At 54.7% G+C, this 12096-nt stretch overlaps 1 protein-coding gene across 3 annotated transcripts in view; it reads left to right on the forward strand.

Moving 5' to 3' along the window:
* Positions 1 to 1743: 1743 nt before the first annotated feature.
* AHCYL1 (adenosylhomocysteinase like 1) overlaps positions 1744 to 12096 on the forward strand; it is a 31085-nt gene continuing 20732 nt past the window's right edge. For 2 of the 3 annotated variants that reach the window (XM_054290756.1, XM_054290758.1), the window contains exon 1: positions 1744 to 1966. In XM_054290756.1, the coding sequence (XP_054146731.1) occupies positions 1862 to 1966 (105 nt within the window). In that variant the 5' untranslated portion in view covers positions 1744 to 1861. Of the gene's footprint in view, positions 1967 to 5335; positions 5461 to 12096 lie in introns of those variants that run through there. The other variant, XM_054290759.1, reaches the window with a different exon arrangement.

Raw genomic sequence — 12096 nt, forward strand, 5'->3', positions numbered from 1 at the left:
GGAGCAGGACTCAGGCCTAACCCGTCCCGGCTGCCTGAGGGGCGTTTGGGATGGCGTCGGGGTGGCCCGGGATCAGAGCCCCGCCTGTCTGTCTGTCCTGGAATGTCCCCAGAGCCCGTGTGGGGACTCTCTGGAGCCCCTCAGTGTCCCTGAACCGGGGACAGGTAGGTTGTGACCCTCCCTGGAATGCAGAGCCCGCTGCAGGAGGGTGAGGAGGAGGAGTGCGGGAGGAAGGCCTGGCCAGGCTCAGCACCCCCAAAAAGTGCTCAACGACCCCAAACACTGCTCAGCGACCCCAAAAAAAGTGCTCAGCACCCCCAAAAGTGCTCAGCACCCCCAAGCTGGGCCGGGCACATGGGCGTGTGAGTGCAGGGATGCAGTGGCTCCGCTCGGCTCGTTAATGGGTAATGAGGGCCGGGAGGGCACTGCCCTGACCCCGGGCTGGCACCGAGCCGGGACCGCGGGGCCAGAACGGCCAAGCCTGTCCGGGGCCAGGGAACCGGCACCGAGGGGGTTAACACACGTGCGGATGGGCACACACACACCTGGGACCGGGCACACAGCTGGGGATGGGCACACACACCTGGGATGGGCACACCTGGGATCGGGCACACACACAGCTGGGGATGGGCACACACACCTGGGATGGGCACACACACACACCTGAGACTGGGCACACACACACCTGGGGATGGGCACACACACGCCTGGGGGTGGGCACACACACACCTGGGACTGGATACACACCTGGGCATGGGCACACACAGCTCTGGAGCCGGACACACTCCTTGATATTTTATTTTTTCACCGATTTACTTTTAGCCCTGTTTTATTCAAACTATTTTCCTGATTAATCGTGTTTTTCCTCCTGCTTTATTCTTCCCTCTGAGAAAACACCATTTTTGTTTTTTACCCTGAAAAGCCTCATTCTTTAGCTTCAGTTTTTGTTTCCCAACTAATTAACCAATTAATTTATGTAACTTATTTAGTTTCTGAATTTATTTAGAAAAAAGTCATATAATTTTTGAATTAAATATATATAATTCAGTTATTCAACGTATAAATTTATGCACATTATATATATGCATGAAATGAGTTTATAATAATTTTGCAGTTCTATAATCACTTGTAAATGTAAATGCATATAATTAATAAATAGGTTAACATATATAACGTATATAACTTATATCTGTTATAAATGAACATCTATAATGTATATCTTATAAATAAATTAACATATTTTTGCGCCTTTATATATAATTAATATTTCATATATATGGTTGCTATTTATTGAATCAAATTAATCTTTATAGTTACTTCATTTAGTCTAAGTAATTAATTTAATTAGTTTTATTGTTTAAATATAATGCTTCTATAAACAGTTATATATAACTTTGTTTAAGTTATGTAATTATTGTGGTTAATTGGGATTTGGCCGGCGCTGAGGTTCCACGCCCCTGTTTGACCACGCCCCCACACCGTGACCACGTCCCATCTCATGACCACGCCCCCCGCATTATGACCACGCCCCCACATCTGGCCCCGCCCCCAGCGCCCTCCCCTCCTTGTCCTCCAGGGGGCGCCCTGACGCTCTCCCGCTCCCCTCTGCCTCGGCACCCCGGCGAGTGCGCGGTGGCGTCACGGCGCGGTGACGTCCCGAGGCCCCGCCCCTGGCGCGGCGGCCGCAGACCCGCCGCAGGCACGGCGCCGGCGGCAGCGCAGCGAGCGTGAGGGACCGGCCGGGCCGGACCGAGCCAGAGCCGGAGCCGTCCGCGGTGCTCCCCCGTCCGCCCCGCCGGACCGTGCCCCCTTTCGTCCCGCCGGCGGCCGCGGCCCGCCCCGCGTTCACCGCCGCATCAGGATGTCGGTGCCGGAGCCCGCCGGCGGCGAGGAGAAACAGGCCAAGGAGGTGGAGGACGCTGAGAAATATTCCTTCATGGCCACCGTCACCAAGGCACCCAAGAAGGTAGCGAGGGGAGCGGGGGATCAGATCCGTGTTAGGGCGAGCAGTCCCCGGCTGTGGCGGGGGAGGCAGCCCCCGGTTGCTGGCAGGAGCCCTCCCCTGCTGGGGAACAGCCTGTGCTGGGAGCAAGGAGCAGCTCCCGGCTGGGGGAGAGCACAGCCCGTGGTGCTGGGGGTGAACAGCCCGTGGTGCTGGGGGGAGCACAGCCCGTGGTTCTGGGGGGAGCACAGCCCGTGGTGCTGGGGGAGAACAGCCCGTGGTTCAGGGGGAGAACAGGCCCTGGTTCAGGGGGTGAACAGCCCGTGGTTCACGGGGAGCACAGCCCGTGGTGCTGGGGGAGAACAGGCCCTGGTTCAGGGGGAGAACAGCCCGTGGTTCTGTGGGGGTATCAGCCCCTGGTTCAGGGGAGCAGCTCCCGGTTGCAGGGTGAGAGCCTCCCCGGTCTGTGGGCAGCAGTAGCCCCTGGTCGGGGGGCCCAGCCCCGGTTGAGGGGGGGATGCAGCCTCTGGTTCGGGGAGCAGCCCTCCGTTGGGAGGAGAAGCTCTTGGTTGTGGGGGGAACACACAAGACCGGGACCCGGCTTTGGCCCCACAGGTGGGGGTTGTGCTGGGAAAGCTGGAACTGGTCCAGTGTGACGGTAACTGGGAAGTGGGGCTTGTCCCCATTCAGTGGCAGAGAGGGAGATTGGTACCCCCGAGGGGGCTGGTCCAGTCTGGGGGTGGCAGGTGTGGGCCAGGGGGTGCTGGCCCAGTTTGGGGTGGGAGCAAAGGGCTTGGGCACTGGGGAGAGAGGGATCTGTACTGGGGTACAGCCCTGGCCTGCATGGGGGTGAGGGGAGGAGCGGTACCTGCAGGGCAGGTTCTGGGGGGCTGGGGCCAGAGCAGGGACCTTGGCTGTGGCATAGGAGTGCAGGGGGACAGGGTGACCCCGAGAAGGGGACAGGCAGGGTGGGCCCCTTGTGTGGAACTGTGGGGTGACAGGGCTTGGTGGTGGGGAGAAAGCAAGGGGGACCTGTTATATGGGAAGAGGCAAAAGCAGCAACCTGGAATCAGCTGTGGGTCACTCAGAAGGGTGGCCAAGAGATTACAGAGTGTTGAGTTTTTTGGGGACAGAAGTTCTGTTGGAGGTGTGGGTGGGAGCACCTTTGGGCTCAGCAAGAGGCTGCCGAGTCATCTCAGTCCCCCTCCATCCCTGAAGGCCTCCCAGGAGCTCTGAGATCTCCAGTGCTGCTCCCACAACCCTGTGGGCTGCTCAGATGGCACCGAGGGTGGGTGAGCCCTGGTCCTGCCACTGCAGCAGGTGCAGGACCCCAGTGACCTGGGGATCTGGCCCTGTGCTCTGGGCTCAGTGCTGGACTCTCAGTGCTGTCAGGGAGGCAGAGCCACGTTCCAAGCCCTGCACAGATCTGTGCAGCTGAACATTGTGTTCCCCTCGGGACTGCAGCCGCCTGGAAGCGGTGGAAGCAAAGGCGGAGCAGTCACAGAGAATGGGAACATCCTCATTCTTTGGGGGGCTCTCTCCTGCCTGCTCTGGCCACGGGTGGGACTGGGGGGTGTCTGACCCTTGGGGAAGGTCAGCTGGATTTGAGGTGTCTTCTCTCCCGGGGAGCAGGGGTTGGAGACTAGGCCCTGTTTATCTGGGCTGTGGACATGGCCTGGAGGAACAAGCAGAGGAATGTGGGGCTGGGATCTGCCTCTTCCAGCAGTGGCTCAGCACAGCTCCAGCTCAGGGATTGTTTTTACCTTTTCATAACCATCATCTCTGTCAGAGAGACCAGCACAAGGCTGCTCCAAGGGGACAGCAGGCTGCTAATCCCAGAGCATCCCATGGAACCGAAATAAAGGGGAATCCATCGAGCATCCTCAGAGGGAAGTTTGCCATCCTCTCAGGAGGATGAGATGTTGTATCCCCAGAATTTTCTGCTGCAGACTTGGCTGTGCAGCATGAGGAGCCTTGGTTGGACTCGGTGGCTGCTGCAGCTTTTCCTGGCTGGGTGAGGATATTGAAGGTGCCCAGAGCGACACACGACATTTGAGGCTGATAACATCAGAGATGGGGAGCGAGCTGAGCTGAGCTCAGGGAACAAATTGCTCCGGGCTCCTGTTTTCCTTGCCTGGCTAGTTCCTGCAAATAGTGCTGGGCAAAGGCAGAGGCCTTGGCAGGAGGATGAAAGACCAAGGAAGGGAGAATTGCTCTCCTGAGATAAGTTGTTGAGTGCCCCCAGCTCTGATGTCTCAGAACAGGATTGCAATTAAGCCATTAAAACGCCCTTCTGATTCCCTGCAAGTCAAAGTGGTTTTTGTGCCCTGGACCTCCTGGCATGGTCAGAGGCCAGTGGAGATAGTGGAGAGAGATGATTTACCAGCATGGATGTGGGCAAGATAGTGCTGTGCTGCTGAAGCACCTCCCTCCTGGGTTTCCAGGCTCCTTGAACTTTGCTGCTGCAGTTTGTGTGAGGTGTTTGGAGATGGGGAGGGTGGGAATGTGTCCAAGTTCAGTGCAGGCTCTGTCTCTGTCTGTGAATGGCTTTTCAGAGATCCTTAACTTGTGCTGGAGTGGGGAAGGTGCCAGTGTGAGCCCACAGCATCCAGCCCAGGACCTGCAGGAACAGCTTGGATGCAGCTGGAACCACGTTGGGCCCATGGGTGATGTGGAGAAGTTGGTTTCTCCTTGTTGGGGTCACCTAGAGCTGGGAGTCAGCCCCTGGCATTGCTGTTTCCTCTTGTCAGGGACTTGTTTAAGGTGAAAAAGTGAAACAAGCAGGGGGTAAGAGATTAAGAGATTAAATATGATCAACTCCAGGCTGAAGTAGGAGCTGACTCAGTGGAGGTGAAAGGAGGAATAGGGATGTTTTCCCCCAAGAGCTGGGGTTCCCTGGCTCTGCCATAGCTCTCTTTTCACTGCAGTTTGTGGTGATTTGTCAGCATAATGACCCCAGTTTGGTCTGAGCAAGGTGATTTCTTGGCCAGGAGTGCTTTGCAGGCAGAGGTGGGTGAAGCTGAGTTTTGCACCTTCTCCAGCCACTGCTGTGGTTGCTGGGGCAGATTGGGAATGCTGATGCTGGTGGCTTACCCAGTTTAGTGAGCATGGACGTGGAGATGATGATGGCAGAGCTCAAGGGCAGGTTGTGCTCCTCCAGATCCCTATGTGCCATCACTGCTGCGTCTGGGCATCTGCTCTCCTGCCTCCCTGGAGACTGCAGGTGCCCTTGGCAGCCGTCGCTTTCCCCATTCACGTCAGCTGGGTGGCGGAGCCTGAAACTCCCAGCGAGCCCAGCTGGGGTGCCCTGGAGTGGGAAGGACACGGCGAGGGGCACCGTGCTTGTGGCAGGGCAGGGTGCTGTCCCTGTCTATGTCCTTGTCCCGCTGGCATCGCTGCCTGCCAGGCTCCTCCACACCTGGCTGCTGGCAGACAGACGGACACTGCAGACAGATCTTTCTCCCGCAGCATTGCTGGGCTCTGAGATGGGCTGAAGGCTCCGGTGTGGCTCTGGGGAGGTGAGTGGGGTGGCATCCCCGTGCCCCTGGAGCCGGTGTGGGTGTCGGGGCGGTGCTGAGCCCCTGCGGCTGCGGCTCGGGCGGGATCCCGCGCAGCCCGTGGCGGGGAATGCTAATGCACAGCGCCGCAGCTTTGCGGTGCAGCCAGCCGGCTGCTGCCTGCTGTGGGGGTGGCAGAGATGGAGCAGGGAGAAGCTGGGGAGAGGGGGATGGGCCCTGTGGGGAGCTGCTGCCCCTGGGGAGGGCTGGGTGTCCTCTCCAGAGCATCCTCCCTGGTATTGCTGTCTGCAGTGGCCTGCGCACCGCTGACCTTGCTGCAGCTGCTGCATCCCTGCCCTGCACAGCCCGTTCCCCAAGACCTGTTCCTGCCCCACTTTGCTCTGTCATGACTTATCCCAGGTCCCTGCAGCTCTGCCAGGCTGGGTGATATTTTCCCCTTGGGGCTGTCAGGGGGATGAGGCTGCCCTTGTTTGTCCTGACAGAGCTCCTGTAGCCATTGGTTTTTCCTGTCTCTTTAATTTAATTCCTTAGAGTGGCTGCTCATAAATCCTCTGTGCCTTTGTGAGCCTGTCTGGGGCCATGGCTACCACCTCCTGTCGTGCTGTTCTGCAGGCACCGTGCACCTGGCTCTCCTCATTCCTTTGCCCTGATCTTCACTTCTTTGGTTCCTTGCTCTGAGTTTTACCTTCTCATCATGAGATGCCTGGGCTGGAATGAGCTCATCGTCCTCTGTGGATGTCGTGAGAGGGTTTGGCCTTCCCTGGGGTGCAGGAAAACCGTAATAAGTGGGGGAGAAAAAGCACAGGGGTGTTTGGAGTGGAGATGAATTACCAGGGCATGGGGCAGCCAGGTCACTCCTGGTGCTGTTAAATGATAGAATCCTAATTTTTTTCTAAGTTGCTTTTGGGATTTTCCTGTTTTGGTTTTTTGGAGGGTCTCCCTGATGTCCAGGGGGGAGGCTTGTGCCAGTGCCACAGCACTGAAGGCATTTAATTGAATTGTTGAACCAGAGAGGAGGAAAAAGGGAGGTTTTTGGGGTTTGAGGGGCAAAAACCATCTTCAAAATGATGTGCCAGAACCTGTGGCTTTTGCTTTCCTCTTCCTGCATCCCTGAAGGAGGCTGGGTTTCCACTGTTATATCAGCCCTTTGGAGATGGGAGAAGAGTTGGATATCCATTCTTCCCAGTCTTCTCTTGTCATATTTTAATGGTGTGGGGTGGAGACCACCCATCCTGGGACCCCCTTCCCACATGAGCAGCCAGCTCTGGAGTGTGGGAAGAGAGCTGGAGCAGGAGCTCAGTGTTTTGTTTTGACCTTCCCTGAATGCCAGGTTATCTTCTGCTGGGGACTGGCCTACCACAATACTTTCTCTGGGAGCAGCTTTCTCTGTGCCGTCCAGCCTGTGCAAATGTTGGAATGAGTTCCTGTGCTCCCTCCCAGATGTTGAGGCTGGGGTGTTTCACTCTGGAAATCAGGTTTTCAAGGGAGGTTGGAGTTAATCCTTTGCAAGTAGGGATCCTGTCTGTGTTGCTGCTCTGAGGAGTTGGTGGGTGCCTCATCCCAGATTTTAGAGCAGGAAATGTGTGGAACCTCAGCACTCATCCTGAGGGGTTTGCTTGTGCCTGGCTGTGTTTTTATCCCCAGGAGTTTCCTGGGGGTGACAGTCCATTTGCAGAGGGCTTGTTATGTTTCCTGCTGAGCCCTTTGATCAGAGCTGCTTATCTGGGGCCTCTGGCTCACCTTCACTCAGCACACAGTGGTGACGTTCCAGGTGACTGTCCTGGGACCTGCTGGTGGCCCCAAGGGCCCTCAGTGTCAAGGACTTTGTGCCAGAACTTCTCCCAGAGTGAGACTCTGTGAAACCAGGGGTTGAGTCTGTAAGGGGCTGGGAGAAGAGTCAGGGAGCCCCAGCAAGGAGGAGCATCATGGTGCCACCTCAGCAGGTTGTGTGGAGCCCCTTCCCAGGGCACTGCATAATTCCAGGGGCTTGGGCACCCTGAGCAGTGCTGGAATCCACTCTGCCCACATCATCCCTGCAGGCTTCCCTGGCATGATTAACCCTTGGTTGCTCTGGCACATCTTGGTTGATGGTCCAAAGAGGAAGCTGCTAGTTTGGAAATGGTTTGGAAATTACCCAGTTCCACCCCTGCCATTACTCACCAGCAATCCCAGTGCTATTAATCAATTTTGGAACCCCTCTCCACAGCCTCAGGTTAAATGCAGTGTTCTCTTGCAGGTCTGTGCCTTTCAGCACAGAAAGTTTAAAATTCTCATTATCCAGGGCCCCAACAGTCAAGAACACCTTCCACAATCCCAGGTTGCTCCAAGCCTTGTCCAGCCTGGCCTTGGACACTTCAGGGATGGGGCAGCCACAACTTCTCTGTGCCAGGTCCTCCCTACTCTGACAGGGAAGAATTTGGGCTGGTTTTTTGGCAGCTGCTCTCCCCGTGGGTTCTGTGCCTCTCTGAGCCAGCAGGATGCGGAAGCTGAGGCCAGTCCTGCCTTTTGGAGCTGCCCTCATTGCCCTGTTGACTTGGGCTGCTTGAACTGTGAATTTTAATTACACTTTGGGATCAATACGGTGGCCTTGGTAACGAGCTTATTGCTGCTGCAGAATGTGTTTACTTCAGGTTGGTGACAGCCAAAGGCCTGAGGTGGCCGAGGACATGATGTTCCAGCTCCTTGAACAGGCTGCATTGTGATTGGGGTGAGGCTCCTGCAGCCCTCAGAGCTGGGTGCAGCTTCCCCTTGGCTGCCCCCACAGAGCTGGAGCTGCCTGGCAGCGCCCATCCCTGCCTGCCTGAGGAGCCAGGGTTTGCCTGGGAGCTGCTGGAGCTGCTTTATCTGTGTGCTGTGGGTGGAGGGGATCCCTCCTCCTGGCCTTTTTCAGTGAGAAAATTTGTGCAGCCTCTAAAAGGAGGCTCCTTGAGGCTTTGCCTTCCTGAAATTCATGTTTTAGTGTCCTCCTTCCAGATGAGAGTGAGGTTCAGCTGTGTCTGTTGTTTGCTGTCTCTCCTCCTTTCACCTCCCAACAGGGAGCTCCGGATTTCACATTCCTGCACTGTGGGGAGAGTTTTGCATCCAACCTGGGCATGTTTTGGAGCGAGAACATCTGGCTGATCCCTGTTGACCTTGGAGCTGTCAGCATCTTGCAGGCAGCGCAGTGTCTCCTACAGTAACTAAGCCCTTCTCCAATTATTCTCTGAGCTTGCCATCTCCACAAGGAAATCACTTTCATCCCTCCTGCCTCCTTCAAAAGAAAGGGGCTGGATGGAATCAGCCCTGTCTGCAGGAAAAGGTTGGCTTTGCTCTGACAAAGTCTGATGTTTGTCCATCCTGGTGGTGATTCCTCAAACTCCTGAGCAGAGAAGAGCCCATGCTGAAGCCTGAGGTTTCTCCTGCTTTGCATCAAAATCCAAGTAATTTCCAGGGCTGAAAAAAATCTGTTGGTAAATGAGGAATGGGCAGCTGTAGTGGGAATAGCACTGTGAGAGGCTTTGGGAGTCAGGGGCAGGATGGATTTCCAGTTTTCCAGAACAGGCTTCTCCTGTTTCCATGCTGATCCTGAGGGGTGTTTTCCCTTAAAGCTGTGCCACAGGGATGGAGGATCAGCTAAGGGTACCTGAGAATAGCTGGAGGCTCTCCTGAGTGGGATTTGCTGTTTTGGTTTTTGAAAGAGCAGTAGAAGTTTTGGAATGCTGAGATTCTCCAAGACAGTTTGGGGAAGAAGAGGAGCGCCCAGAGTGCCGAGGGGAATGATTCCTCCCCCAAATCACAGGGGCTACTTTAGGATTGTGGAGCAGAAGTTTTGCCTTCTCAATTTGTTTTTTTTGTGGCAAGCCCTCCCTTCAGACCATGAGGTGTTGCTGAAGGAGCTGTTTGACAGTGTTTCCAAGTGTTCCCTTGGTCTCATACAACTGTGCTTGGAGAGGCATTTTCTAATTAGTTTAAAAATTGATGCTAATTAAAGCTGATTCCCTCTCAGCTCTGACACACAAACACATTTCCATGGGTTTCCAGCTCTGCCAGCTGGCCTGTTGGAGGCCAGCAGTCCTCAGATTGCCCCATAAGCTGCTGGGAGTCATTTAACCCACACTCCTGGAATAGGGAATGGTTTGGGTTGGAAGGGTCCTTAAAATTCACCCAATTTCTCCCTCTGCTGTGGCTCCCATCCCCATCCAACCTGGCTTTGGACACTGCTAGGGATTGAGCAGTCACAGCTGCTCTGGGCACCCTGTACCAGGGCATGCCCACCCTCACAGAGAACAATTCCTTCCCAATATCCCATCCATCTCTGCCCTCTGGCAGTGGGAATCCATCCCCTTGACCTTGTGTTGCTTGTACAGTTCTTCCTGTGTGGTAACTCCAATTAATTCTAATTTTCCTGCTTCCTAAACACGTGCTGTGCCACAGGCTGGGTGGGCACTGGGGAGGAATCAGAGGTGAGAAATCTGGGATGGCTTTAGACCCATTGCTGTTTGCCCACTGACGGGGATTATGGGGTTAACCTGTGAGGCATGACCCGAGTTCACTGCCCTGAGGGACCCCAGACATTGGACTTGTGCTGTTCCTGCCAGGAAGGAGATGTCCCCGTGTGTTTCAGGTGGATGTCCCTGTGTGTTTCTGGAGGTATCCCTGTGTGTTTCAGGAGCTATCCCCATGTGTTTCAGGTGGATATCCCGGTGTGTTTCAGGTGGATATCCCCGTGTGTTTCAGGTGGATATCCCTGTGTGTTTCAGGAGCTATCCCTGTGTGTTTCAGGAGGATATCCCCGTGTGTTTCAGGTGGATATCCCTGTGTGTTTCAGGAGCTATCCCTGTGTGTTTCAGGTGGATATCCCCGTGTGTTTCAGGTGGATATCCCTGTGTGTTTCAGGTGGATATCCCTGTGTGTTTCAGGTGGATATCCCTGTGTGTTTCAGGTGGATATCCCTGTGTGTTTCAGGAGATGTCCCTGTGTGTTTCAGGTGGATATCCCCGTGTGTTTCAGGAGCTATCCCTGTGTGTTTCAGGTGGATATCCCTGTGTGTTTCAGGTGGATATCCCTGTGTGTTTCAGGAGCTAGCCCTCTGTGTTTCAGGTGGATATCCCTGTGTGTTTCAGGTGATATCCCACTTCATCAACGCCAGGCCCAAGCCTTTGCCTCAATTCCTGCAGTCCAAGGGCTAGTTGCCTCCTTATCTGGTGAGGAGCTTTCCCTCTGCTCCTGCTGGAGCACACCTTTGACCTCCAGGTGTTTATGAGGCAGATTTATCCCCAGTTACTATTTAACACTCAAAATGACATTTCTTTTATTGAATCCTTCCTTCTGTTTATTTTTCCTTTAACTGGCATTTACAGTGATTCCCATCATGACTGAAATCTTGTGGTGATTTCCAGCCTAGTAACCTTTGGAATGGGTCTCTTTCTTTCCTGGTGTTTCTTTTTCTCTGCTGAGTTTTGAGATTCATGTGGAAGTCCTTAATTCTCCTCTTGGACTCACAGAAACTTGGTTTGTTTTTTTTCCCCTCAGTGCTTTACCCAACCAGCCTTTCCCTGGCAGAGGAAAATGGATGTTGAGATCAGGTCTTGGCTGGTTTGTTTTGCCAGAACCTCAGTGCCCTTTTACTTCTTCACTGGGAACAGTGTAAAGGTTTCCAGGTGGAGATTTGGCTGGGATTCCTGCTTGGGGAGTTGGTGGGGAGGGTGCCAGGCAGGTCCGTGCCTCTAGGGAGAACAGCCTGCCCTGTGAGCCCTCTGGGAGTAAGAAATACAGATCCAGGAGCACCAAATTCCACATGGCTGTGCTTCCATGCACAGAGCAGCACCCTCAGGAAGCTCTTCCAGCTGTCATGTCTGAATGGAGCACTTGGGGTTTCTTCTCAAAGCTGAAGAAACCAGGAGAAAGTTCTCCATGGAACCACCAGGAAAAAGTTCTCCTCTTGCCAAGGCCACACCTGGAGCAGAAGCAGGTCCTTTTTCCTTTTTCCACTTCCAGCTCTCACAGGTGTTCAGGCTGTGGAGGATCAGGAGATGCTTGCTGAGCAGCTCTCCTGCTCTTCCAGCCTGCCCTGTGAGCCCTCTGGGAGTGAGAAATACAGATCCAGGAGCACCAAATTCCACATGGCTGTGCTTCCATGCACAGAGCAGCACCCTCAGGAAGCTCTTCCAGCTGTCATGTCTGAATGGAGCACTTGGAGTTTCTTCTCAAAGTTGGGGGAACCACCAGGAGAAAGTTCTCCTGTAAAAGCCGCACCTGGAGCAGAAGCAGATCCTTTTTCCTGAAGGTTGTTTCACTTCCAGCCCTCACAGAGCCCTTGGTGCTCAGGCTGTGGAGTACCAGGAGATGCTTGCTGAGCAGCTCTCCTGCTCTTCCAGCAGGAATGGTGGGGTGAAGCACTGCTGGGGAAAATCCCCCACCTTCACCTGGCCATGGGCTCTGGTGGGGCTTTGTTTGCTGTTGGGAGGGTTTGAACTGGGAATCTGGTGGTTCTTCCATGGGTTGGCACAGCCTGGTGTGAGTTTGTGCAGCCCTTTGCCATCCAAGTTTGCACTGGCATGTGTGTCCAGAGCTTGGAGGTGGGAAAATGGGATGGTTGGAGTCACAGAGCCAAATCTACCTCCAAACCCTCTCCCCAGTGCTTTGGGATGAGGATGG

The sequence above is a fragment of the Melozone crissalis genome, unplaced genomic scaffold, assembly GCF_028551555.1.
Source record: "Melozone crissalis strain CALT ecotype California unplaced genomic scaffold, PUWL_Pcris_2 ptg000086l_1, whole genome shotgun sequence".
In the NCBI taxonomy this organism is placed as follows: Eukaryota; Metazoa; Chordata; class Aves; order Passeriformes; family Passerellidae; genus Melozone; species Melozone crissalis.